This window comes from Coffea arabica, chromosome 10e, assembly GCF_036785885.1.
Source record: "Coffea arabica cultivar ET-39 chromosome 10e, Coffea Arabica ET-39 HiFi, whole genome shotgun sequence".
In the NCBI taxonomy this organism is placed as follows: Eukaryota; Viridiplantae; Streptophyta; class Magnoliopsida; order Gentianales; family Rubiaceae; genus Coffea; species Coffea arabica.
In genome coordinates, this window is record NC_092328.1 from 307,474 (window position 1) to 332,742 (window position 25,269).

General features: G+C 38.9%; 4 protein-coding genes across 7 annotated transcripts; all 4 read right to left on the reverse strand.

The window, feature by feature from the left end:
- Nucleotides 1-3,668: 3,668 nt before the first annotated feature.
- Nucleotides 3,669-6,830, reverse strand: LOC113712971 (outer envelope pore protein 21, chloroplastic-like). Of its 2 annotated transcripts, none has more exons than XM_072066758.1 (5): nt 6,527-6,795; nt 6,335-6,409; nt 5,993-6,145; nt 5,593-5,691; nt 3,669-3,904 (listed from the first exon to the last, which is right to left on the reverse strand). In XM_072066758.1, exons 1-5 carry the CDS (start codon nt 6,617-6,619, stop codon nt 3,815-3,817), a joined length of 510 nt encoding a protein of 169 aa, XP_071922859.1. In that variant the 5' UTR covers nt 6,620-6,795; the 3' UTR covers nt 3,669-3,814. The 2 variants fall into 2 exon arrangements, with proteins under 2 accessions (XP_071922859.1, XP_027092452.2); XM_027236651.2 differs by lacking the exon at nt 3,669-3,904 and adding an exon at nt 4,163-4,425 and having other exon boundaries at nt 6,527-6,830.
- Nucleotides 6,831-7,811: 981 nt separating this feature from the next.
- LOC140014998 (dolichyl-diphosphooligosaccharide--protein glycosyltransferase subunit 1A-like) lies at nt 7,812-12,543 on the reverse strand. Of its 2 annotated transcripts, none has more exons than XM_072066756.1 (10): nt 12,296-12,543; nt 11,749-11,793; nt 10,964-11,598; nt 10,722-10,869; nt 10,459-10,635; nt 9,828-9,896; nt 9,639-9,728; nt 8,724-8,882; nt 8,425-8,649; nt 7,812-8,238 (listed from the first exon to the last, which is right to left on the reverse strand). In XM_072066756.1, the coding sequence occupies exons 1-10, from the start codon at nt 12,404-12,406 to the stop codon at nt 8,047-8,049; spliced, it is 1,851 nt and encodes a 616-aa protein (XP_071922857.1). In that variant the 5' UTR covers nt 12,407-12,543; the 3' UTR covers nt 7,812-8,046. The 2 variants fall into 2 exon arrangements, with proteins under 2 accessions (XP_071922857.1, XP_071922858.1); XM_072066757.1 differs by lacking the exon at nt 12,296-12,543 and adding an exon at nt 12,013-12,181.
- Nucleotides 12,544-13,997: 1,454 nt separating this feature from the next.
- On the reverse strand, nt 13,998-17,749 carry LOC113712475 (peptidyl-prolyl cis-trans isomerase FKBP18, chloroplastic). 2 transcript variants are annotated; one of them, XM_027235921.2, is made up of 6 exons: nt 17,320-17,749; nt 15,743-15,813; nt 15,581-15,667; nt 15,299-15,448; nt 15,090-15,149; nt 13,998-14,223 (listed from the first exon to the last, which is right to left on the reverse strand). In XM_027235921.2, exons 1-6 carry the CDS (start codon nt 17,570-17,572, stop codon nt 14,212-14,214), a joined length of 633 nt encoding a protein of 210 aa, XP_027091722.1. In that variant the 5' UTR covers nt 17,573-17,749; the 3' UTR covers nt 13,998-14,211. The 2 variants fall into 2 exon arrangements, with proteins under 2 accessions (XP_027091722.1, XP_027091721.1); XM_027235920.2 differs by having other exon boundaries at nt 13,998-14,363.
- A 664-nt stretch (nt 17,750-18,413) lies between these two features.
- LOC140015304 (MLO-like protein 9) lies at nt 18,414-24,887 on the reverse strand. Its single transcript, XM_072067402.1, has 15 exons — nt 24,706-24,887; nt 23,905-23,962; nt 23,589-23,794; nt 22,220-22,336; nt 21,929-21,986; nt 21,677-21,765; nt 20,442-20,516; nt 20,272-20,360; nt 20,096-20,145; nt 19,925-19,965; nt 19,640-19,813; nt 19,483-19,518; nt 19,321-19,388; nt 19,118-19,178; nt 18,414-19,007 (listed from the first exon to the last, which is right to left on the reverse strand). Exons 1-15 carry the CDS (start codon nt 24,826-24,828, stop codon nt 18,675-18,677), a joined length of 1,578 nt encoding a protein of 525 aa, XP_071923503.1. The 5' UTR covers nt 24,829-24,887; the 3' UTR covers nt 18,414-18,674.
- Nucleotides 24,888-25,269: the final 382 nt, after the last annotated feature.

Here is a 25,269-nt window from a genome sequence, read left to right on the forward strand (position 1 = left end):
ACTACACTACATGAAGAGCAGCATGAATCTGAAAATAGAGAGGTGTGAATTTAGCATTACCGACTGTAGTGGGGCCAATCAACCGGAGTCAAGTGTCAGTTCGGACATAGTGATCTGTCAGTTCGGCCAGATCAATTCGGACATGATGGATGTCAGTTCGCGCATGGCCGTCACCTCCGTGCTGGATAGGCCTGATGGGTCGTGGCTCTCGAACCTTTCGGAGTTAGCAATAGAGTCCTAAAATGACTCCCTTTCTACCAGGACTTATAATTCTAGAAGAAAACTACTATCCGGAAGCCTATAAATACACCGCCACAAGACAAAGCAAGGTACGCCATGTACAGTACTCTATACTATTACTCTACCTACAAGCTCTACTGACTTGATCGTTAGAGTTACTCCGAGGAGCTAGCCCTCTCCATTTATTTCTCTCTCTGCAGGACAGGTCGTTCGTTCTCTCCCCGTCAGTTCGGCTCATCAGCTCAGTCACTCTCTGTTCGCCCCGCTTGTGGCAGTTCAGCTCGGATCACGTTTTTGACTGTTGCACCAATTGGCGCCGTCTGTGGGAATCGCAATTCTTCCTTTCACGAATCATGCCGAGAACTAGATTCCAGAGAAATGTCGATAGATCCAAGGGAAACGAGCGAAACAACCCCAAAATTGCCATCAGGATCCCACGCTGGGGAACGACAGAATGGAGCTCTTGCGGATCCCGCCTGAATAATTAGTACAGGCGGTAGCCAAAAATCTGCCTACCTTAGAGGCTATTGTGAACTACTTAAAGGGACAGTCCGGAGACCATCATGACCGGGAACACACGGCATAGAAGGCGGATGGAGTTGGGTCGTCAGAGTCAAGGACGGGAAGCCCTAACCCCCACCCAAAACGGGCCCGAAAAAAGCTCACACGTGAACAGGCCGGAAGCAACCGAAGCCGAACAGGCCCAAGAAGCTGGCAGTAAACCGCCCGAGGTCAAACAGGCCAAAAAGACTCCTACACAAGTTGAGACCAAACAGGTCGAAGAGGCTAGCATCGAACTAGTCGAGACCAAATAGGCCCAAGAAACTGGCACCAAGCCGGCCGAGGTCAAACAGGCCAAAGAAGCTGGCACCAAACCGGCCGAGGTCGAACAGGCCGGAGAGACTAGTACCGAACTAGCTGAGGCCAAACAAGCCGGAGAGGCTGGCGCTAAACTAACTGACGCCGAACAGGGCGGAGAAGCCGGCTTGGGGCCGAACAGGCCGAAGAGGCCAGCACCGAACTAGCCGAGGTCGAACGGGCCTAAGAAGCTGGCACCAAGCCGACCGAGGTCAAACAGGCCAAAGAAACTGGCACTAAACCAGCCGAGGTCGAACAGGCCGGAGAGGCTAGCACCGAACTAGCTGAGGCCAAACAAGCCGGAGAGACTGGTGCTAAACTAGCCGAGGCCGAACAGGTCGGAGAGGCCGGCGCGGAGCCGCCCGAGGCTGAACAGGCCTAAGAAGCTGGCACCAAACCGGTCGAGATCAAACAGGCCAAAGAGGCTCCTACGCGAGTTGAGGCCAAACAGGCCGGAGAGGCTAGCACCGAATTAGCCGAGGCCGAACAGGCCAAAGAGACTGCTGTACAAGCTGAGGCCGAAAAGCCCGGAGAGGCTGCTACACAAGCCGAAGTCGAAGAGGCTGCTGAACAGGCCATCTTGACTTGGACATCGTATGTCGACAGAGCATCAAGCAAGGGTGTGGAGTCGAGCTCCTCCTAATCAGTCCTACGGGGGAAGAACTGGCTTATGCCTTGAGATTCGACTTCAGAACCTCCAATAACGAGTCAGAGTATGAAGCTCTTTCATTAAACCTCACTCACTCTGTCCATACATGACCTGAGTTGTTTTGCATGGCTCTGAACAAGTTAAAATCCTGTTCGCACAAATGTATTCAGTTGAAACTGAACTATTTTTCACAAGTTAGAAGTCAGCTCGTGCATGTAAGGTCACGCATGGATCTAGATCTTTTTGCGCAAATGTATAAGTTGAAAATCAGTTCGTGCACCACCCCGGGATCTGTTTGCGCAAGTATATTTAGACAGTATGATAAGAAAGATATGAATGAAAATTTTTGCTAAGTATGGAAGAAACAAAAGTCTATTTATTCCACAAAATCTCATTTACAAGGGAGGAGTTTATACAAAAAGCGAACTGGTCCTACTCAGTTCGGTCTTACAAGTTACTCGAGCAAAGGCAGCAATCGTAGAATCGTGGGTCCTACACTGAACTGACTCGTCGCCTCGAAATATCGGATGCCTTTTATATTCTTTGCTGCCTTTATTCTTTACATTTATATAGATATATTGGTTTACATACTTTGCTTTTTTTTTTTTCCAATCTTTTTAGTGATCATGGATCAGAAAAAAAAAAAAATCTCTGATGAGGATAGCCAATTAGAGAAAAATCGTCATCCTAGAGAAGTATACGCAACCTTGCCTAACACAAAAAAGGCTGAATTTGTGGCTAAAAAACAGCAATCGAATTGCGTTGAGGACATCCTGGATGCCACTACTTCTGTTTTAAAAACTCATCAAAACTTTCAAGAAGGTGCTACTTTGCATGCTATTTCTGCATTTTGTTAATGTTATACATATATATAATATTAATCATTAACACAAATTTTTATAATATTAATCATTAACCTTCAAGAAGTCCAACATTGTTATTACAATTAACCAAAATCGGTTAAGGCGTCATGGACTAAAAATGGTTTCTAATCCTACTACTTTTTAAATCATAAAATTATAAAGATATATTAGTCTATATATCCATATTACGCTATATAATTATTATAAATTTTTAATGTCCTTGTTTTTATTCTTATTTTTCGTTCTATAAAAAAGAATAATTAGTATGTTATTTACTAATAATCCGAGTATCCAATAATAATTGCAGGATAACCGCTTGACAAAAAAATACTATTCATGGGGCAACTCTCACTTTTATATTATTAGATAGATATCCATATTTAATGTATATATATAATTATTATAAAATTTTTCCTAATGGCTCTAAATTACTTTAAATTGAAAAGCAATGTTGTATGCTATTTTTTTAATTATTCTTTTAGTCAAACATGCAACATTAATTAGATTGTTTCTTATATTAAAAAAATTAAAGTACTGTAAATTTTAAAAACAATGTAATAATACATGGCTCTTAATGTGGATTAATGATCTAATATTAGTGAGCGGCATTTTACAAAAATATGAAAAAAAATAATTGTTGTGATTATATTGATTAAATGTTTTAATTTGTGCAAAACAAAAAAAAATAATAGGCCCATATTTATGGAACTTAATGAGTAATAGAGATATACATAAATATAGACGGGTATCTTTATAATTACCTCACCCAAACCAAATAATTTATACAAATCATACGACACAAAATGTCGACACTGCATTGCCTCAATTATAGTACTTTATTAACCATTTATATTACAAAATATCCTTCATACTTCACAAACTATTAACACTATATTCACCCAACCAATTTACCACACTATTATTTTATAATTCAAGCCAGACTTATGACAATTATATAACTCTCTATATTATAAGAAATATATAACGGCTAAAAATTAAACAACTTAACACGGAAAATATTAGCACTCCTGCGCTGTGCGCAGGGCGTCTCACTAGCATTCGTAAACATGCATCTCGCCGCTATTATTATTTCTACGTTTCTTGGCACGAGACTATGGCCTTCTTTCGGATCTTGTTCTGGTTCAATGAAAAACTCCAAACATTACAAGAGATAGAAGTGGTAACACATTCTCAACTAATATCCCTACCAACTAAGTAGAATCATAACAAATAAATTGGATTCTCCGCTCTGTTCCCTGTTCGCAAGGCCCATACGGGCTGCCGCACTGCTTTTCTGCAACAATAGATTCCGGTCACCAGACGCTACCTCTCCGGCCTCAAACTTAACCAAACAATATAATATCAAACAAAAAGACGGACCACCATGACTCAAAAGGGAAAGAGGCATCCGGAGAGATATTACCGCTGAGCTACAAAACAGCGGTCTTCTTCACTTTAGCGAGGTGAAACTTAAAAGAGAACAATTCCGCAACATGAACACATTTGCCTCGAAATGGCAAATATTGGGCATAGATGACATAAGGTGAACGTCTTTTCCACGGAATGGTAATATCGGGCATAGATGACATAAAATTAACGTATTTCATGAAATCGTGACATCAAAGCATTTCTGGTGCTACGCATCAATGCGAAATGATATCTCAGTTTTTACTAATCATAATCCAACAAAAAATGGAAAATTCCTTTTCTTTCGTGAATGCCAACCTACTCTCACAAATCATATCTTAGATTCCACCTTCCATTCATATCAGCATTGATTGTCCAGTTGTTTTCTCTAATCTGCATATATGGAACCTAAAACAACAGTGGAAGAAAGAAGGGAAAAAAAACAAAAACAAAAACAAGTCCATTAAAGACAACATACACATACAAAACCAAGTAAGTGACAAGTTTAGAACATACAAAACTACAATGAAGAGAGAATAAAAGCAATACAAGGCAGAGTGATAGCAATTTTTCCAAAAGTCCCACCTTTCCTTGTTCTTCTTGTAAAAACTTGCAATAGATACTTGGGCCTCAGCAAGGCATTCTCTACTGATTTTCAGAGTTAATAAAAAGGGTAATAAGTGGTTCTCTAGGCTTTGCTCAAGCATCGTCTCTTGCTTTTCCAAGTAAACAAAACAAAATGAAAAAAGATTCAAAAAGAAAAGGTCGAAGACATGAAGGACAAGCTAGGTACGTAGGAAAACAGCAACCAAGATCCCTCCTTAGGAAGACAAAAAAAAATCAATGTCTCTCAACTTATATGCTTCTTAAAAAGAAGATATGTATTTTCTATATACCACACAACATCACGCCAAAAACCATAAGCATTTTCTAAATGCATCTAATGTCAGATCTTGGTTTTGCTGTACTTGGAACTGTGATCTCCGCAATCCAAAGCTAGTTCTTTTGTCATGTCAAACTATGTTATTTTGTTTCATATTTCCTACCTAAGGTAAGACCACTAGATCTTGTAATGCTTCTTCATCAAAAGGATCTATTGCTCCAACCCCATACAAACTCTCTCTAGGAAAGGTTTGAATTAACCACATTCTGCAATATGGTTTTACTCAGTCCATTTTGACAAGCATGGTCAACCTCCAGTAGTCTTTGTCTTAATGTTTATTAATTAATTAATTTATTTTGATGTATCATCGTCCTGCCAAACCCAAGAATATTTCTTTTGCTTACTCTATTTTATTCACTCTGCGGTGGATTGATCCTGAATACCAAGACTACCACTTCCAGGCAGCCATTGACTTTCAAAATTTATGAAATTAGGCGTTGATTCAATTTTGTTAAGAAAAAAAATGAATTGGTGAGACTATTCCTGCTATCACCACAAAGAGAAGGAAGCAGAGCTGATGGAGTTGACAGCTAACATAGTTTAGAGTTGCTCAGGTTTCTTCCTTGAATCTGGGAGGAGAAAGTGTTTTAACACATTGATTTTGTAGGAAGCAGTTAAGAAAAGATGAATACCTTATCAAAGACTTCATAACCAACTTTTAGCTTGACATCCTGGTCTGTTTTCAAGTTGAAAATTATCCAAGAAAACTCGGCTGCTCCTCTTGACCTTTTCTGTTAAAAGTAATAGAATGTGCAAGAAAGAGAGGGAAAGAAAAAGAATCCTCAAAACTCTAAGCATCATCAAATGACACCGTGAAGCAGAAATGAAATAATTTCCATCAGCTGTATCAAAGCCAACTATTTGAACATACTATCCAAAAAAACAAAAAGCCAAAAAAAATAATGACCAAAAAAAAAATTTTTTTTTTTTTGAAAAGGGGAGGAAAAAAGGTACCATTTTCCAACTGAATAAACACAATTGTAATCATAAAAAAGAAAGAGGAAGGGAGCAAAAAGGAGGAGGAGCAGGAACCTGTCTAAATTCCTGGTCAACATCACAGTGGCCCTTAACATGGAAGTTAAAAAAGCCATTAGTAGTGACTGGAAATGCCTTCTTAGCGCGGACGGTATAATGAAGCTTATCCTGCCTATTATATTTCAATCCAACTCCAAGATCTGCTGAAAGCTACTAGCACCACCCCACAAGCAGTAAATTTCATTTGTCACAATTCAAATAGACACAAATTTATAATTTTTGTCCAATAAAAAAAATCTAATTAATAAATAGGGAAGGGATTACTAGTAGGATTAAGGATAATGATAATAATAATGCTAGAAAAGAGAAAAGAGCAAGGAAATTGGTTGAGAGATTTACACTGGGATAAAAGTGTCTAATCAGAGCACTCAAGCAAGTTGGGGCTCCGAGTCGAGTGTCCAGTTCTCCGTGAAGCTAAACCCACCATAATAAACATGAACTTCACAACAACCAATAATAATAATAATAATAATAATCACAATAATCATAATAAGGGAGAGAGAGCGAGGGAGGGAGGGAGAGGGCAGGCACCTGCAAGTGAGTATTGGAGTCGATGGGCAATTTCTCCTTGGCATGGATTCTCAGAACTTTCGAATCTCCCCCATACCTAATTGAGGTCTCCATTGCTGATTACCCCACCCCTCCAATCCCCTCCTCCTCAACTGCTACGGCCAGCAGGCGGCACTCCGGCCTACCCGCTTTATATGTTACGTGGTAGGACTTCTACTTGCAATGCAAATACTCCTCCTCCACACCCGACACTCGTCTTCTTCCCTCTTTCTCCACACTCAATAACAGATAGGGAACGCTGCCAGCAAGCGGGCCTTTATTATTTACATTTTCCCTTTTTTTTTTTTTTTTTTAACCCCTCCCTTCTTTTTCTTTTTTGGATCACAATGGGCTTCCTTCAAGCACCAAACGAGGCCCAACTCTCACTCACGATTAACCCGCTCACCACTCTACTAAAGATAATAGTCAATCTCAACTCTCAAGTTCAATTTTTATTTTATATTTTTTAATAAGAAACGAGTGATACTTAAAAAGCAAAAGGCATTATATATATATATATATATATATATTATACAAAATAGGGATGACATTTAAAAAGTATAAAAGAGAGAACATACAATTTAAACTCGGGACTTAAATCTTTCTCAATTTAAGTTCAAGTTCAAACTTAATTGAGCTCATAAAAATTTTTAAAAATTATTATTTTTAAGAGTGGATGAAATGGACATTTCATTCTAATATATATATATATATATATATATATTTAAAAACAACATATATCTTTAGCCTGACGAGCCTTATGGTCCATTATTTATGGACTCCAAATTTGAGTTGGGAATTGATCGATCACACCAAAATCAAACCCTTTTTTTCACCTCCAAACACCCCCACCATACTCCAATCCCTTCTCAACTCCATACGCCCCACCACCATTGCCTTCGGCAATGAGATTACTGCTCTGCACTTTTTTAAAGTATCATCGACTGCCTCAGAGGGTTAAAGTAGCTATGATGTGAAGCCTGTTACTGGGACAGGGTGATTCAAGGGAGAAAATTCCAGAACGCGGGAGGAATCCCATACCAAAAAGACATATCTGCACCTCAGCAAATCTTGGCAACATCCTGTCCAGTAGATTGCGGACATGGCTTTTCCATTATCCAAAATGGCAGCACCAATAGGCATTTGCTAATAGGACATCATCACCTCTCACTAAACCGTGGGATCTCTGCCAAAGTCCTTCAGAAGTTTTCACAACCAGAAATAATGCCCAACTCCAAAACCAAACACCCAAAAAAAAGAACAATACTAATACTAATTAAGACTTCATGGCAGCCATAGCTTCAATTATAAAGTCATGTATCACCTTACTGAAGACAATATCCACTATGGAAAAATGACACCAGTAAACTGAATGTTAGCCCGTCAAATACATAATGTCCCTAGTTAATGCAAAACTTTTTTTGATCCAACCCATTGTAAGCGGAGGCAAAGATCTTCAAGTTGAGGAAACCACTTCAGGCTCATGTCTGTTCTCCAAAGGACTATATCTCATCAATCACCTCAAGAAGATCATCAACTTCCAGTCTCAATGCTGTAATTTTCTGCTGGATTGAAGCCACACGGCTCTCGGTATCCCGTCCGCCAGACCTTTTCTCAAAAGCATCAACCACTATGGAGTGTTTTAACATGAGCTTTTCCTGGAGTTCTTTCTCTTTGACAACCAGTTCATCCACCTACAGAAACAGCAAGCAAGCTTAAATATACCACTGGAACAGCATGCACACTAAACAACTAAAACGTACCAGGTCCTCCTATACTATGCGATCAATAAGGTCTTGAAAAAGTACTTGATTCAGAGAAACTAAGGTGTGATCCATGCAAAAGTTCAAAAGTCGCAAAAGCACATAGGTGATAATAACCTTGGGCAGAATCTGAGCAGCCTGTGGAGAAGACTGCAAGAATCCTAGCAAAGACTTCAACTCCTTGGAAAGCTCCTTCAGTGAACTGTCAGCCGCTTTTCGTGCAGCTTTGCAAGCTTGAGCATCACCAGTCCTAGAAAGATCACGGAGTGATGCTTCCAGCTTATCATGGATTGCCAAACATCTGCTCATAACACCCTGGAACTGCTGAATAGCAGTTTGTACCTAAAATCATGGAGAGCAGAGTTAAAAGTCTCCCTTGTGTTAATATGTTGCAGTCACCAATCTAATCAGCCTACCTCATCCCATTGCAATTTTGCCACATAGGAAGCTGAAGACTTCGATATGGTGAAGTCAGCATGCGTGTAGATTATGCAAGCAACAAAAAGGAAGAAAAACCCAGAGATTAACATCAATGGCTCCCGAAACAAAGAAAGATTGTTGAATCTGTATTTGACCTGTAAAAGAGGAAAAACTAATATTTAATGATTAAAATTTGACAAACTCAAATTGGTTAAATGACATAATGCTTCCGGGAACACCTGGCAATTTTGTAGACATTACAAGCTAATAAAAGGTCTACCTGCACATGATGCTATTTTCCTTTCTAAAATACACTAAAGTTAAACACAGCAACTACAGCAAATAGAAAGGCACCCTAACATCAAGATTAACAATAACAAAGTGAATATATTTTTATCCAGCCATTCTTTTCTAACCTTTCCCATTGAATCAAACAGCATTAGCCAACCTTTTCTCCCTTTTCTAAAATAAAATTACAGTCACAAAGCCCTGTATGGTCTAGAAGTTAGAACCCTTTCTTTGTACCTCAAATTAACTTCCCTTGGCAAGCCAAAACAAACTTAAGTTGCTAACTTGGACCGATTTGAGAACTCCAGATAAATGGCATGGTTCAAGCACCATTTTTACCAAGAAAGTATTGTGTATGTGAAACCCAGCCAACAGATAAACCAATTTCTACGTATTTCTTCGTGTGTGTGTGTGTGTACATGTATGTATATATATATTCCACGTTCAGCATTCCTAGAACCCTGCTGCACTTGTACTTAGCAAACAACATGATTTACTAAGGTGGCTTATATGTCATTTGTACGTCTCACTTTTTGGAGTAATCTAAAGCAGCTTAATCTTGTCACTTTGGCTTTCAGAATTGAGTTCAAGAGTGTTCCAGCAATAAATTGATGAAGAATTACCTGAAAATATTGGTTGTGCTCTGGGACGACATTTGTCTTTTCCAAAACAACTACTGGTCTACCAACCATATCCAAATGGGAAAACTTCATCTGGAAAGAGCCATAATGACAATGAGCAGCAGATCGAGGCACAACTAATAAAAACCATCAAAAGCATATATGTATAATAGACCTGCAAACCAACAATACCTCTTGCCACTCTTTGATAGGAAATGGCACAGAAACAGTTATGTCTTTTGAACCCTCTGGTAAGATAACCTACACCAGAGAAAGTGGCCACCAGAAATTACCAATTTTGCAAATGAAACCTTAATGCCGTATATAAATGCAAATACTTCAGAAAACCCAACCATAAATACAATTCTTGAAACATAAAAATATCACAATATGCCAATAAACTTGGATACAAACTACAGAACCTATCCAGATAAAGCATGTAATTTCTAGGCGCTTTAATCATATACATTTCTGGAAAAGGGCTTAGGAGTTGATTGACTTAGGCTCAATCTGAAGTTCTGAGCAGAAATGAAAATCCAGTCGGCCCAGATTCTCAAGACAAATTTCACTGTGGCTTCTCAATCAAGTAGAGAAATGCTACACCTACTTTGGACGTAGGAGCAACTCTTAGGCAAGCCACAGCTTGTCATAATCTGTAGCATTTTTTTTATAGACCCGTGTTGCAAACAAAATACTAGAAACAGATACTCAGCAGAAATGGGAGGCAGAAGCTCCTGCTTTGGCAGTTGATCCTCATGACAAAAAAGCAACTAAGAAAAATATAGAAGCTAAATCCAGAACAGAAGTGTTACAACAGCAATACCTTCACAATGAGATTGTCAATCACCAACTCATTCATTGGAGAGCCAAAAGAGATATTTAGAAAACGTTGTCCCTCTGACTGAAACAAGAAGTCATGAAGAGGAAGGCCATAGCCAATGGTAAAAGAAGTTTTCCAGCCACCAAACAATGGATACCTGGGTTCGATTTCCAGCAGGGTCTGCAATTAGAGGGGAAAGAAGATTTAGTGAAATCATCCAATGCACCCAAAAGAAACTTTGCTTTCAAATAGGCCTATATGACTACCTTAGTCGAATCACCCCATAAGTTAGATGTTGAGATATTGCCGATCTCATCCCTATAATAAACAGAGTGAGCCCTCGGGGGTAATTTGGCAATAAGATGCCTGAATGCTGATGCACCTCTTAGATAAGGTCGAGCCTGATAGTCTAGCCTGTAATGTCAAAACATGACAAAACGTAAAGCTTCAACATTGGATGGAACAGAACATGCCAAAACTGAAAATAGAATATGGGAAAATAAAAAACCTTGAAAACTCGCCAATGCTCTCTGCACCAGCATGGATTAGATTGTAGTGCTCTGTGATTTGCACATTACCCCAGTGGGAAATCTCTATCTCACGCACCAAGTCTTTAGCAACAGCAAAAGGTCCATTGCTAGCAAAATGAACCACTATCGGGGTGTACGAGAAAGGTGGAATATTCTCATAAGGTCCATATTTGATTTCTGAACCAGAAAGCTTTGCATTCTCAAGCTTTGTATATGATTCAACCCTTGGCTCAGGCAACTTAACAGTAAAGGACTGTGCCTTGACCACATAAGGAGAGAGATAATAAGCACTATCCTGGAACACCACAAGCTGGGCATCAGCTTGAGTGATCTTCTCAGGGAATGGTCGCAGTGCATGCGTGAAAACTGCCCTAATCTCAAGTGTCAACTGCCCCCCTTTACCCAATTCCTTGGGTAGAGACGCAGAATACCAAGCCAATGAGATGGGCATTCCTTCCGGGTTAACAACCTTAATAGGAAGGGCCTGGGAAGAACTTTTTGATTTCCCTTTCTCTTCAGTAGTAGTTGCCGTCAAGAAGGCCAAATTTTTGGACTGATGATCGGGGAAGGGCAGCAAAACCTCTGACACACTATCAGTTCCATTGTTTTCCACCTGAACAAAAATAAAAAATAAAAATAAAAATAAAAAAGATTCGGCAGACAAGCACTCTCAAAATGTAAGCTTAAGATGAAAGAAATCCAAGAAAAAAAACACATAAATCAAGTCATGGTGGCCGTTAAGTAGTAGAAGCGAATAGTGCACCTTGAGGGTAGTAAATAAGCGGACGTGCTGTGATGTCAAATCAACCTGCAAAGGAAAGGCACGGGGAAGTTTAACTTTAAGAGCTCCGCAAAAATTATGGTTGAGTATAACTACAAAACTCAAATATCAGTGCAGCTACGGAGCCGGTTAAAGATGAGTAAGTCTGCAGTTTTAATCCAACAATGAATCGTTCGAGAAACTCCGCGATGCAGAAATACACTTTAAACTTTGTTCAAGATTATATCTTCTCCAATTATTTAGTACCAGCAGTAAATTAAACGATCTCCACCATACTAGCTCTGACTTGAGCAATTGTGCCATCAAAGGTTACTTTACACGAATCCGCACTCGGAAACGAGAACATTAAGTCCGATAGTAAGCCAGTCCTTAATAAACCCTCCATATAATTTCCACACCCCAGAAGAAAAATAAAAAGACTAAACACGCACGCACGCACTAACATAGATATACATACATATATATATATATATATATATATATAGCAGGAGGGAGGGAGAGAGAAGAAGAAGTTAGAAGAGGTACATACACGTCGATCGACCTTGGAGATGACAAGATCGGACAGCACAGGTGCGAATAGTACGGAAAAGCTGATTGCTAATAAGACCAATGATAGATCACACCCACCAATTTTCCTCATCTTTCTGCGTCTTTTTCTTCTATTCTTTTTTATTTTATAAATTTTGCACCTCTGGAGATGATTTTGACAAAACGCAGCAAAGTTAAAAAAAAAAAAACTTCAATGATGGTTGATGGATGAAGTAATCAATCGATTCTGAAGGAGAGGGGGGCGGGGGGAAGAAGAATGGAAGAGGTGGGGACGACGGCGTTTAACGTCTTTGCTCCGTCCTCGGCCACCAGCAGTATCTCCCTCAGTGATGCGGCTGCTATTTGAGTGAAACCGGTTACTCTCTCTTGAAACTGGTTTAACCCACCTTTAACTGGAATTTTGCGACCCAACCAAATTCAGATGCATTTACCGAAATGCACTACATGTGTTGTCAGAGTGTGGTACTGTGGATTTGTATTTGTATTTGTATTTTAAAAATTCTTCCATCCAAAGTCAAAGAATTGGCCTTGTTTAGCAAACAAGTTTTTTGTCAAGTTCTGTCTGCCACAAGTTTTGAACTACAGTAACCTCAAAAAAATTTTCAAAATTTTTAAACCATACACTTTAAAATATTAAAAAAAAAACACTTCAAAATTTTTTGAAAAAACTTCCATAGTAAGTTACAGTAAAGTTTTAGATAAACACCCAAAAAATTCACTTGCCAAATAAGGCCAAAATGTGGGAGAAATTATGCAAAAAGAGAGAGCTATTTATCAGGAAATAAATCATTCAAGAAGTCCCTCTTATTTTGTTAAAAAAATGATCATGTGTAATTCACATGATGGATTCAAAGTGAAAAATGATAAAAAATTTAAGTTGAGATCAAATTTTACCGGCTTAATTGTATAAAAGACATAAAGTTATTATTTAAAAAATGAGGGACGAAAAATTTTTTTTTAACAAAATATAAGAAACGTTATTAATGATTTCACTTCATTTTACACCAAATTCAATGAAACGTGTTGTAAAAGATTATCCTACCTACTGATCAGGACTTGCATACGCCTTCAAACTCATCACAGATTTTGTGCACATTGCAAAGAATGTCCTAATCATACAGCAATATGCGCATTAGTAGTAAGGTCGCTGAAATAACTTGATTCAGATGGCATGGATTAATCCAGTATTGTGCTTTTTAAACTTCAGATGTGACTACAGAAGATCTCCGGATTAGATGAGAAATCGTAAATTTTTTAGAGTCCAAATTGCTGCTCTAATTAATGATTCCTGTTGGCTTCAAAATTGGAACCAAAACCATGAAAATGGATGAGAACTTAGAAAAGAAGATTGTATAACGGTAGCATTTCTAAGGCACAAATCCAATGGTGGTAAAACTGGAAATATTAAGCCTTGCTTGGATAGCCATTTTTCACCGAAAAATGGTCTTGTTTTCCGTGAACACATTTCCCAATCACCTTTTTACCTCACATACATCAAATTGCTACAGTAATTTTTCAACGAAAAATCCATGGAAAATGCAATCCAAACGCAACCTTAGAGTGCCAAACCTAATTACAGAATCCATCGCACCGCACCACCGCAGGAACGGATGCGATTTTGCACCACCTACTAGGATCATTACAATTACTAATCAGAAGCAGTTAAACCACACCAGTTCCCAGATGAGAAGCTCCAACTGTTAAACTCGTTACAAAATGGGAAAAAGACATATGCAGATATATGTTTAGCACAAAAGAAATTTCTTCTCCATTAACCTGAATACAAAGTACTCCTAAGGAGAAACAGACTAATATAACTCGATCACCAGACTTCCATCTCATAAGCCCGGCAGCTGCTGGTCCTCCATTCAAATGTAACCAACTCTGCATCTAGCATCATATTTTCAGCTGAGAGCAAAACAAAAGGCAACTTAGTAGATGGAGTAGGAAATCAAAGGGACGTAACCCCTCTCTCATAATCACCGTCATTGTCCTTCCGGTGGTTTTACTTCTAGGAGCTCAATGTTCAGATCAAACGTTGCCCCTGGCTGTAAAGTTATATCCACAAACTCAGTCATATCAGCACAAAGATCAGAATCACATTTACACCCATGTTATAACATATCAAGACCTCCTAAATTAAAAGATAAATAGCGACTCTTTTTTTTTTTGTGGCCATGGTGGTGGGGAGAAAAGAAACCTAATAGAGAGAGTACTAGATGAGATAGCTTCATATTACTCCCCCCACTTTCTTAAATTGACAAAGTCTCTTTTCTTTTCCTGAATATATAGGAGCTAGGATCTTAATAGCCCCCCGATGTTTTTATGCATTGGGAAGTTTTCCATGTTGAAACCAAAAGAACAGTTAACCTCGTTTTCACAGGGTAGGCCAATTGCCACTTAGGTAACCAGTAACAACTAACAACTGCTCATTGGCTAGATTTTGGTTACTGAAGTTCAAAATCTACCACTTTCTTACATCTTATATCTCCCCTTGCAAAAATCAATAGTTGGAGACAATAGAACATGGAACCTAAATTGTCGAAACACAGTGGCTCCTCCTCTCTCAAGTCAAAAATTCAGGGAAAGGCCACCAGTCCAGAACTTTTTTCTTCTTCGCTTTTGGACAAAAACTAACTCTAGCATCTACTTGGCATGAAGTTTAGGTTTACTTATAGCTCAGACTGGGAATACTACAAGTAATAAGACTGTTCTTGGGGCAAACATATTGTTTGGTAAAAATAAAAAGAAAAACCAGACATGGGATAAATTACCGGTATCTCATTCATTCCCTTTGGGCCATATCCAGCTTCTGGAGGAACAACCACAGTCCTCTTCACAGCAAGAATGAAAAATCAAAAGCAAACAGGACATTAGTAAGAAGACTGAACATCGAACACAAGAAACAGAGGCATCTAACAAGAAGTGAAACTACAATTGCTTTTGGTGTCAAACTGTCACTAAAAATAGAGTGCATCATCACCTTTCCCCCAACTTTCATTCCTTCAGTTATTGTGTACATGGCCTTCGGAGGCTTTGGTGCAGCCTGTGCAGAAAATAAACCATTCGGATTGTCTACAAACTCACGCTTCCGTTCTTTTCCTGGGAGAGCCCCAACCTGGAACTCGTAAGGCTATTTGAAAAACAAAACAAGTTTCAGTCAGTAGTTATTCCATTCACCCCTGAGTTTCACAATATGCTCCTGCATTAACTGACCATTATGGAATTATAATGCTACTGTCGACAGACAAAAGATAGAGAAAACCTGAGCAATGATGCGATTTCCAGCCAAAAGCTTAGATTCTCGACTCGACACTGCTGTAATACCGCGGTACAGGCAGTCAAAATGAACCTATAAGGGTAGATTACAGAAGGTCAAAGTTGATTTCATTGGCCAGAAGCAGATGATAGACAGCAACCAACACACCTGCACTATTGATCCTTTTTCAGCAACAGGACCCCTTCCTTCAACGATATCATAGTATTTTAGTCCGTCATCTGTGTCAAAAGAAGTTATACAGACCAAACAAAAACAGAGATGGAGTGCTCATGCCTGATCATATGAAAACTACCAAATTTGCTGGAAAGCTAAATTATAATACGACAGACTTTATTGCAATTAATAGTGAATGGATACTTCACCGCCTTGTTTCATTTGACTCGGACATTATTGAATAAATAGCTCTCACAGCTTCAGTGCAAAGTACTTTTTCAAGGCACCTAGACAGTTTGAGCTGAGATTATCAGCCTTATCCATCTCAAAGCAAAAGCAAGAAACCTTTAGATACCAGTAGTTGAAATCAAAACTGAAAGCAAGGAAAACAGCAATGGGTAGGGAGGCACAGCTCTAAGTAAAATTTCTTGTGTGGTGACACTGTAAGTGATATTTGGGGAAGAAATTTCATTCATTTATTTTATCCTAATATCCAGAGATGTAGCCGGAACATGACATTAGGCAGTCAGTAATTAGTCAATCCTCGGGCACTAACAGAATGCAAAATAAACAGAACCACCCTCAATTTTACTACTTCACATTGTTCTCAAAATCAACAGAGTATTGTGATATCTGTCCTCAGTGCCCACCCATAAGAGAACCTTAAACAGTTTTCCAACCATCACTAGGCAGAAATTGGTCTAGAGAAGGAATAAGATTCGTTCATCAGAGCCACGGCCATGTGGGAAAGTATGGTTCAAATTGCCTGCCATGGTGAATCGTAAAGCAGCAAAACTGGAAGCTTAGGGCTAAAAAGAAGATTTCTTTTCCCACCCCAAGCCTCACACTCATGTGGAGCTCCTAAAATTTCGTCAAGCCTCACAGAATGAAATTGCAGTCTGACTGGTACTCTACAATCAATCATCGAAGTATATCTCTTCTCAATAACACCCAAATATGGTACACCAAAAGCAAAACTGGCAAATCATTGAGTTCTGGCAAATCCAATTTAATCAACTTGATCTGAAAAATTTGTGGTTTTAGGAGGAAAATTCTGAAGAGAAATAATCAGATGAGCAAATTTTAAATGACGATGGGGCTAGGAAGTTTTAGGCTATGGAAACAAAGAGAAGTGCATCTTGCGGAACAGTAGGAAAAAATGAAAATGAAAATTCGAAGAGATAAGGTGCGAGCATTAAAGAAAGGAGTCAAGAACACAACTTTTGAGGCTTTTCGCAGCTCAAAACAACGTAAAGAACGATTACCACTTGGGCCTTAAGATTGCTGCTTACTGGTCTTTATTGGCTACATGATTCGAAGATTACATAGAAAGATTCCAACATAACAAACAGAGAGATGAACCAAAAGGTGAACGACTACAAAATTAGCAAAAGAACAAACCAAAATTAGCAATGAAATGCTACAAAACAAAGTCACTCTCTTGGGAAATACCATAAAACAAAACAAACACAGTGAAATACTACGAAATCAAAGTCACTCTGTTGTGTATACGGAAATTAGCAAGAATAAGTGAAATAAAACAACAGAAAGATGAACCAGGAAAGACTGACAGCTGGTGAGGTAATCTTCGAGAGGAATGGCCTTTTTGGTGCGCCTCTCTCTGGCTAGCAATGGATGGATGGGCAGAGTAAGGTTGAGAGGAGGCAGCAGGGATATCAAAATTGCGGACCTTCTGGAGATGATCATGGGCACTGGCAGCACAACAAGTTGCTTTGTTCGGCCGGTGGCTTCAACCGAACCATGCCAAGCACTGCTAATTCTACTAGTAATAAAGCATTTCTCCAAGCTGTGGAATGAAGCCATGGAACAACTCCAAATTAACCACCACCAAGGTCCAAGTTTTTCTTGGGTCCTTTTCCCTCTTTCGCGATTTCTGTTCTGTTAGCATAAAATGTGTTTATCCATCTGCATTATCCGCAACCCCGTTTGCACTGAATTTGTGGCGACTACAAGCACTCAACCATCATCCGCTTCGTCTTCGGTAAATATTCGCTTGCAGGCTATAAAGGGTCCACGGATTTCATTTTTGGGTAATTTTCATAGACAGCCCCTGAGGTTTTAGAAGTGGCAAGTAGCGACCAAAAGTTTTATACAAAATTGGGACGTGTCCATTCATGATTCATCCATCATTGCGTGAACAATTTTATACGGAAAAAAAAAAAATACTGGTTCACCTTGTATTTGCCTTTCTTCTTATTTTTTCCAATAAAATCACTTAGAAGAAATCATTTATACATCGATCGGTAGTGTATATACTAACGAATTTCTTTAAATATATGATATATATATATAATTTTTAATGTTTAAATTCAAATTTAAATGATGTGATATTTATTCAATTCCATCGACACATATATTGATAGTATAGAAAAAATTAATTCAATTAACCTTTTATATGCTGACAGGACGGGGTATATATATATCATAAATGATATATATAATATATATTGTTACCCCGTTCTTTAGAAAAAATGACGGTGGAATTCTTTAGGAATGCAGTTTTGACTCAGTGGCGTTGGTGCCATGGATTTTGGGGGTTCATTTAGACAGCACAGCAGTACAAAATCATCCATCCTGAAATGTAAAAATGTGAAGAAGACGCTGAAAAAGAAGGAAGAAAACTCTAACGAGCTGAGCTGGCCAGCTGGGGTTGGTATACATTATGCTATGAACAGGTGCAATTGTTCTCTCTTCCACCCAAACAAAAGAAAGAAAGAAAGAAAAAAAAAAAGCATCAGCAGCGGCAAGTAAGAACTAAGAAGGGCTTTTTGACCTTTTCTTAGGCTAGGCCTGGCCCCCTCATCCACTCTCACAATAAATAGTGATACACAAATATATGGAGTAATATACAAGAAGGGTGAGGTCAGGAAGTATGGCTATCAAAATGGGGTTCCTGAGTGTCTGATCAGGGGGCGCTGAGCAGATCACCGACATCGTTGGGAGGAGGAGTATGAGGAGGGTCGGGAATGTCCACACTGGCAGTGATGTTAGCCGCGCTGCTATGCTGCCCGTGGGGCTTCCGCAACTCCAAACCACTCATCTCCAAGCCCGACGTCGACGATGGACCTGCAGCAAGCTTTGGGGAATTCTCGGGCGATTCGACGGGGCTCCCTCCCAGCCTCTGCTTTTGAGGCGTGCCGGGCTTGACGTTGTTTTTCTTTTTGGCGTTCAAAGTCCATTTCGTGAGCGCCTTTTTAGTTTGTTCGTCGAATATGGATTTCTTAATATGCGAACCCATCTGAGAAGAAGAATCAGAAAAAAAAAAAATTAAGCACCTCTCATTCACTCACTTAACACACCTGATCGTTCGAAAGTGGATCAGAAGAAGACTACAAGAGCGTAGCTGACCTGTGTAACGAGAGCGTAGAGGGGAAGTGTGATGTAGCTGCACAATACTTGGACGGCTACCCTGCTCCAACATATTACTTATGAATCATGAAACTTATGATTAATGATAAAAAAAATAATAATAATTTTTGTCAACCACGCAAACATCAGAGACTCCAGTCCCTTGTTGGCTGCTAAGTAGTAGTAGTAGTAGTGTTACTTACCCCATGACAACTCTCAGAATGGAAAGTTCGAGGCCCTCGTAAAAGCACGAATGGATGCCAAATTCATACTGAAAAAAAAAAAAAAAAACTACCATTATTATTGTTATCTGCCTGATTCCTCCAACTGCAGTAAACGTAAAAAGTAGAAGCCACTTTCATTACCGTCGTCCAAATGAGGAATGTTATCTCGAAGGCATTCTGCAACATAAAAGACAGAACCCAACCGAACCATAATTAGATGCTACCGTACCGGCAGAAAAAAGCCAACTTATGTTGAAAAGAAAGGGCCAATTTATCATTACATTATTATGTTTTGTACCTGGAAGAGGGTAAAATGGATAAGATGTAGGATGAGATGAGGTCTGCTGAACCAAAAGTGTCTGTCTGAGACTTGAACAAGGGGTATGCCCTGGACTACAGCATGTCTTTCTTGGATTTCAACTGCCATCTGTGTTATAATTGCCTGCAGCTTCGTGCCAACTGCTAGTATAGTCTTTAACCAAATTATTATGTTAGTTATTCCCACCTCTGTTCCTTTTCTGTATTCCTTTACCTTTTTTTTTTTTTTGATTGTAAGCACCAGAGCAAAGCATAAAACTCTTACCACTAGGGGCATTAGAGACAGCCAGATCATAATCTGTGATCCTGAAACAAGTAATATACATGGAGTTGGCCTTCACCTTACGATGCATCCACACACATAGTTTTAAGACCTCATCTCAAATATATATATATAGGATCGAAAAAGAGTATACAATGGGGAAGGAAAACCCACCGCCTACATTGAGTAGCAGATAGATCACTGCTGAAGCCCATAATGTTGGACTAGAAGGAAAATTTAAAAAAAAAAAAAAAAAAAATCAGATGGGGCTTATTTGTGGCTCATATCAAAAGCAACATGTTTATTTCAACCTTGTACTGTAGCTCTAACAATACATAAAAAAGCGGTACCTGATTCCCACAACGATCTTGAAGTCATCTTCTAACGACCTTCTGATGTATTTTTGAAAGTCAAACTTACTTCCTGGAGCCAAATGGACCTAAAGCAGCATAAAGAGTGTCATTATGCATATTTCTGAAAATCCAAGAATTCAGAGATTCTGGATTTTAAGAAACTTTACCGAAATGAATCCATGGCGCATGGTCATGTAGTCAGCTTTACGGACGGACCTAAAAAATTGTCGGTAAAAGCATACCTGAAAGGCTTGAGCTTGTTAACAGTCAGGTCAAAGTAAGGACATTTGAAGTTGATAAATCAGAACTGCATCAAATATACTACGTCAAGTCTGCCAACAGCCTCTTGGGAGGCTGTTGCTACCACCAAGACATGCCTCCCACCTTGCCACTTAATCGTGGCATCCTCCGACAGGAAAATCCCGTCGGCTCCCCCTCCCCTTGGGCTCCACAAGATCATACTCAGAAAAACAGACCTTCATACTGAACAACACAACTGCCTCGATACTTTCTGTTGACAAATAGAAAGGATACAAGCTGTTCCTACATGGTGTTTCCAAAATGGAGACATATAACGGTGGACAATTTTGCATGGAGTAAAATTGAGTTTTCTACTTGAACTCTATTCTGATTCACAGAAATCTAATTCTCAGCCAAAAAGAAGAAATTTAAAGACTGTCTGATGTCAGTAAAGCAAGATGATATTATTGTCATTTCGTCCTAGCATAATACATTTGTTGGATTATGAGAGAGAGAGAGAGGGAGATCTGGAGAGAGTAGCAGCAGCAGAAGCATGGAATCAGGACCTCATATAAGTAATCCTTGCGTTATCATGCCAACTTTTAGAACAACTTCTATGTAAATAACAGTTCAAGGACAAGTCACACTTGCATCCATTCTTTGTCAGACATACAGACATAAGTTTAAACCACATGGAGTAGGCAATGTATTATCCCATTTCTTTTAGTTTGTGAATGTGCTTCTTTCTTCCATAAGGGCATAAACGGAATACGAAGAGAATTTATTGACTACGAATAGGCATTTTGCAGGCGAAGTTGCACCATTTTTAAGGGTATAAAAAGTTTGGCCATTTCCAGAAACCAATTTATTAGGAAAATCATAGGTCTTTCTGCTAATAATGATTTTACCATTTTCTAGTAGTTGTAGTTCGCATGTGATCGGATGCTCAAAGTAACCTCCACTTAAAGTTCATAGAATACAAGGCAAAAGAATAAGGATCACTGGAGTTATGGAACTCAAAGGATCAATCAAGAAGAACGCTACGTACGATGAGCATGAAATTTTATCTAAACAGTGCAACATCATTTTAGGGTCATTTATTTCTACCCTAGAAAAATGGAAACAGTGAAGCGACCCATAAAATGACATTAATTGTTCTTACAGGGTAAAATAGTATGGGGTTTCTGGCCATGGAACCAGTATTGTCTCTAACAAATGATGTCTCGTGTGTAAGCCTGAATCTTGAAGTATCTGCAAGACAGGGACACAAAAGAAGCAGGCAGTTTTAGAACAAAAGCACTAACCTTACCATCCTTAGTCCGACAGGTCACAGATTATCCAGGGACAATTGACGCACTGTAACTTGGGGGAAAAAAAGACGTCGAAAAATAAAAATGTAACCATCAGACACTACCGTTGGATGCTTCAGTTTCACGAACTGCCTCCCGTTCCCATTCCTTCCATCCACGAGTCTATGCATAATACGAACCACTTAGTAGAGATCAAATTCAATGAAGACACAGGGCAATAAAAGATGGTCTACATTGGAAACTCAAGCGTATGATAAGGGAGGACTTCTGCTGACCAAAGCAGGTCAAATTAATCTCAGGACATCTCCTAATTCTTCTCCTACTCGTGTGCTACTGTTTGTGCCAATGTTAAGAAGACCATACCACATGACAAAAAGACTTTAAAGAAATCCCACCTGCAATCTTCCAAGGGTCATCGTCATGGCACCAAAAATTACATGGAATACGGCCAAGAAAAATATGAAGATATGTAGCTGGTGCAACCCATTGACAGATATAACAGGTACATATTCCTGTCATGAAAAATCTCTTCTGTTTTAGCGCCAAAGAGAGAAAATCCATAGTCGGTACACAATGGATGCTCTTATGAAACGTTCAACATCTACGGATGTGTAAGTCTGAGAATTGGTAATTTAAATGCAGATGAAAATCTTACCATTACTTACACTTGTACCTGGAGACTGATAGAAGATACTTCTTTGGTAAATACAGATGTTATGCTCAGCCAAGTAAAAGGGGACTCTCAAATACATATGTTATGCTCAACTAAGTATATTCTCACCAGAAAAACCGTGAGTTGTGTATTTTGCTCTTCCATGAGCTTCCTACTATAGCAAGTTAACTGAAAACATCTGGATGGTACCGAACTCATGAAAATTCAATCTGGGCAATGTGCACTGTACAATTTTGATAATAGAATCCAGTACCACTGTGACACTTAGGTTTTTTGGTACTGGAAATGTATCATACAACTCCTACGTCGTCTTCAAATGGATCCTTTTAATAGATTCTTCTTTCCTTGTGTCTTTGTCTTTCAAATGGCATGCATCTTAATGGAAGCCATGCTAAGCAGTGTTCCCCAACTTGAGGAGAACATCCTTGAAATATTGTGGTCTCAGTGAAGCTTTCTAAGAGATTAGCTCTAAAAGTCTTTGCTAAGCCATATACTATTAGGAATTCTAATCCTATGTGACATTGCATTTCTGTTCAGATAATCCTTTTCAGAAACACATCTGTAATGCCTTAAGAGACAGAGAGACAGTGGAGCAGCAGTTAACTTAAAAACTGCAAACCGTAACACTATGCGACGAAACAAGATTCCCATCTTACCCCTAGGATGATTCTACCTGAATATATGTAAACATTCTCAAGTAACTATAATTCCATGATCCAATCCCGTTGTTACTTCCTCAAATTTGGAAAGCAGAAAGTTGGATCCACACCAAGTTGAATTTCTGTGTAGCACGTGAATAAAAGGAATGATATTATTCAAATTAGAGTCCATCGTAGAGATATATTGGTTGATCTTAATATGTCAAACATATGAAGGTGGACTCCTTGTCAAAGTGCATCAACATTAATGCTTTTTTCCCCGATTGCACCAAAATTTACCCCGAGCCCTCCAATTCAGAGTTTCAGATTTTCTGCTGATAAAGTAATTTAAGCACCCTACATTGTCAGTTATTATTATTATTATTATTATCTGCAGCAAACCGTGTACTGTATTGTTCTAAATTTGATCATCAGTAGACAGAGGATTCTTACACTTTTGCATGCGGTTGCTGGAGAGTCTGCTGCCAAAAACCTATGTTCATTCCATAGGAGCCTTCTATGATGTTCTCCCTCAACCTCTGGATCTTTATGGGAACATGGTAACATAGTTTCTGCAACCTTTAGAGGAATACAGATTTTGGATATGTAGTTCTGACCAAAAGTCAGAATTAAGGAAATAAATCCCAGAACCATAAGCTCTGAAAGGATAAAACAGAAAGAGAGAGATGAGATACGAATAGACCATTGGAAAAGTAAGTTGAGAAACCTTCCTCTTGTTACCCCAAAAGTACTGTTAAAAAGCCCTTACCGGCTTTAATTTTCTCTAGAGCTTCATTCAGAGCTTCCTTGCGCTTCCTTTGGAAAGTCTGAAAAGATCAGAAAGTAGGAGGTTCAAGAGCATTGCCATGCATCTAAGCTGACATGAAATATACGTTAAAGTAGCACAGTAGAAACCACGAAGAAGATGAAGTGTTTTCTGGTTTCAAACATAGAAAGGACTCGATGACTCTGTATATTTCTCAACCAACCATTTCCCGTATGACAGCTCAATATTCAAACAAATGCTTTTCCAATGGCTGTCTAATCATGACAGGACTAAGAGAGCATTAATGTAGCACAATCCAGTCCTTCCAATGTTTGCGGAGGACTCTGTTTTTGGTACAAAGAAATAGTAGTATCAATTAAGACGAAAGACATTATTTGTTACTCAGTCATGGATGCATCCAAAGATTGGAAAATAAAATGGATCACGCTCCTCTAATCGCTATAAAAGTGATTAAAACTGGAAAGGGCCTGCAATTGTTCATGTACCCGAACCTCTAATTAACGACCCTTCGTACATTAACTAAATTGCACCTAAGAGATCCGCACCACCAAAAAAAAATTATGCATCAAAAGCACGAGGATTGTTTATTAAATCCATCTACAAAATAAGAACCCCATAGTCCTCGTTCCGACGTATTTCTGCCAAGGGAACAACATTTTTTGTGCGAAAGATCATAACGCTCGGTTTAAACGAGGAACGGAAAGCCGAAAAGAACACGAAGAAGACGTAAAAAAAAAAAAGATATATAGATATATATTTAACAAGAAGAAATCGTAGAAGCACCTTCCCGATTCCATGAAGCGCTTTCTCCAACAATATGGAGACAACAACGATGACAGCAGAGACCAATGCAACTGCCCAGGTGGGTGTCTTCTCCAGAGTCCTTCCTGCACGATCTCCCGCCATTTTCTGTTAAGGGGGCCACACCTTGAGTATATATGATAATGATATGGTACTAGTACGATGTTTTTGTGGAAGACAGATCAAGGCTCATTTGTTGGTAGAGTAATGGTAAACCCACAACACATGCAAACTAATTCAAGGAAACTCATGAGCTATGGAAATTCTTTGATGAAAGGAACCATTGATTTCCTTTCTTTCTCTGTTTTTTTTTTTTTTTTTTCTCTTTTTGTCGGGGATTTTTAGAATAATGGTATTGACAAAATTGGAAATGGCTCCAGAACAGGAGATGCCGGTCCGGTGGCGTTTGTGGAATGGTAACGGTACTGAACCGGATTGTACGGACGGAAACGAAGGAGAATATTTTATATACTCCCTCTCTGTCCTATTTTAATAGTTCTAATTTTTTTTTCACATAGTTTAAGAAAAAGTAGCGAATTTTATTGA

Excerpts from the sequence above, each read along its gene's own strand:
- LOC113712971 (XM_072066758.1), bottom strand. The coding sequence starts at position 6,619 with ATGGAGACCTCAATTAGGTATGGGGGAGATTCGAAAGTTCTGAGAATC. Across the intron at positions 6,146-6,334 it reads TTAGACACTTTTATCCCAGT|CTTTCAGCAGATCTTGGAGT; the intron begins GTAAATCTCTCA and ends TGGTGCTAGTAG. Across the intron at positions 3,905-5,592 it reads GTTATGAAGTCTTTGATAAG|AAAAGCAGTGCGGCAGCCCG; the intron begins GTATTCATCTTT and ends CTATTGTTGCAG.
- LOC140014998 (XM_072066756.1), bottom strand. The coding sequence starts at position 12,406 with ATGAGGAAAATTGGTGGGTGTGATCTATCATTGGTCTTATTAGCAATC. Across the intron at positions 11,794-12,295 it reads TCTCCAAGGTCGATCGACGT|GTTGATTTGACATCACAGCA; the intron begins GTATGTACCTCT and ends TTTCCTTTGCAG. Across the intron at positions 9,729-9,827 it reads CTATCAAAGAGTGGCAAGAG|ATGAAGTTTTCCCATTTGGA; the intron begins GTATTGTTGGTT and ends GGCTCTTTCCAG.
- LOC113712475 (XM_027235920.2), bottom strand. The coding sequence starts at position 17,572 with ATGGCTTCATTCCACAGCTTGGAGAAATGCTTTATTACTAGTAGAATT. Across the intron at positions 15,814-17,319 it reads CGAAGATTACCTCACCAGCT|ATGACGGACTAAAATACTAT; the intron begins GTCAGTCTTTCC and ends CTTTTGACACAG. Across the intron at positions 14,364-15,089 it reads AGGGAATGAATGAGATACCG|CCAGGGGCAACGTTTGATCT; the intron begins GTAATTTATCCC and ends ATAACTTTACAG.
- LOC140015304 (XM_072067402.1), bottom strand. The coding sequence starts at position 24,828 with ATGGCGGGAGATCGTGCAGGAAGGACTCTGGAGAAGACACCCACCTGG. Across the intron at positions 21,766-21,928 it reads TGAAACTGAAGCATCCAACG|ATACTTCAAGATTCAGGCTT; the intron begins GTAGTGTCTGAT and ends CCTGTCTTGCAG. Across the intron at positions 20,146-20,271 it reads AAGATCGTTGTGGGAATCAG|TCCAACATTATGGGCTTCAG; the intron begins GTACCGCTTTTT and ends TTTTCCTTCTAG.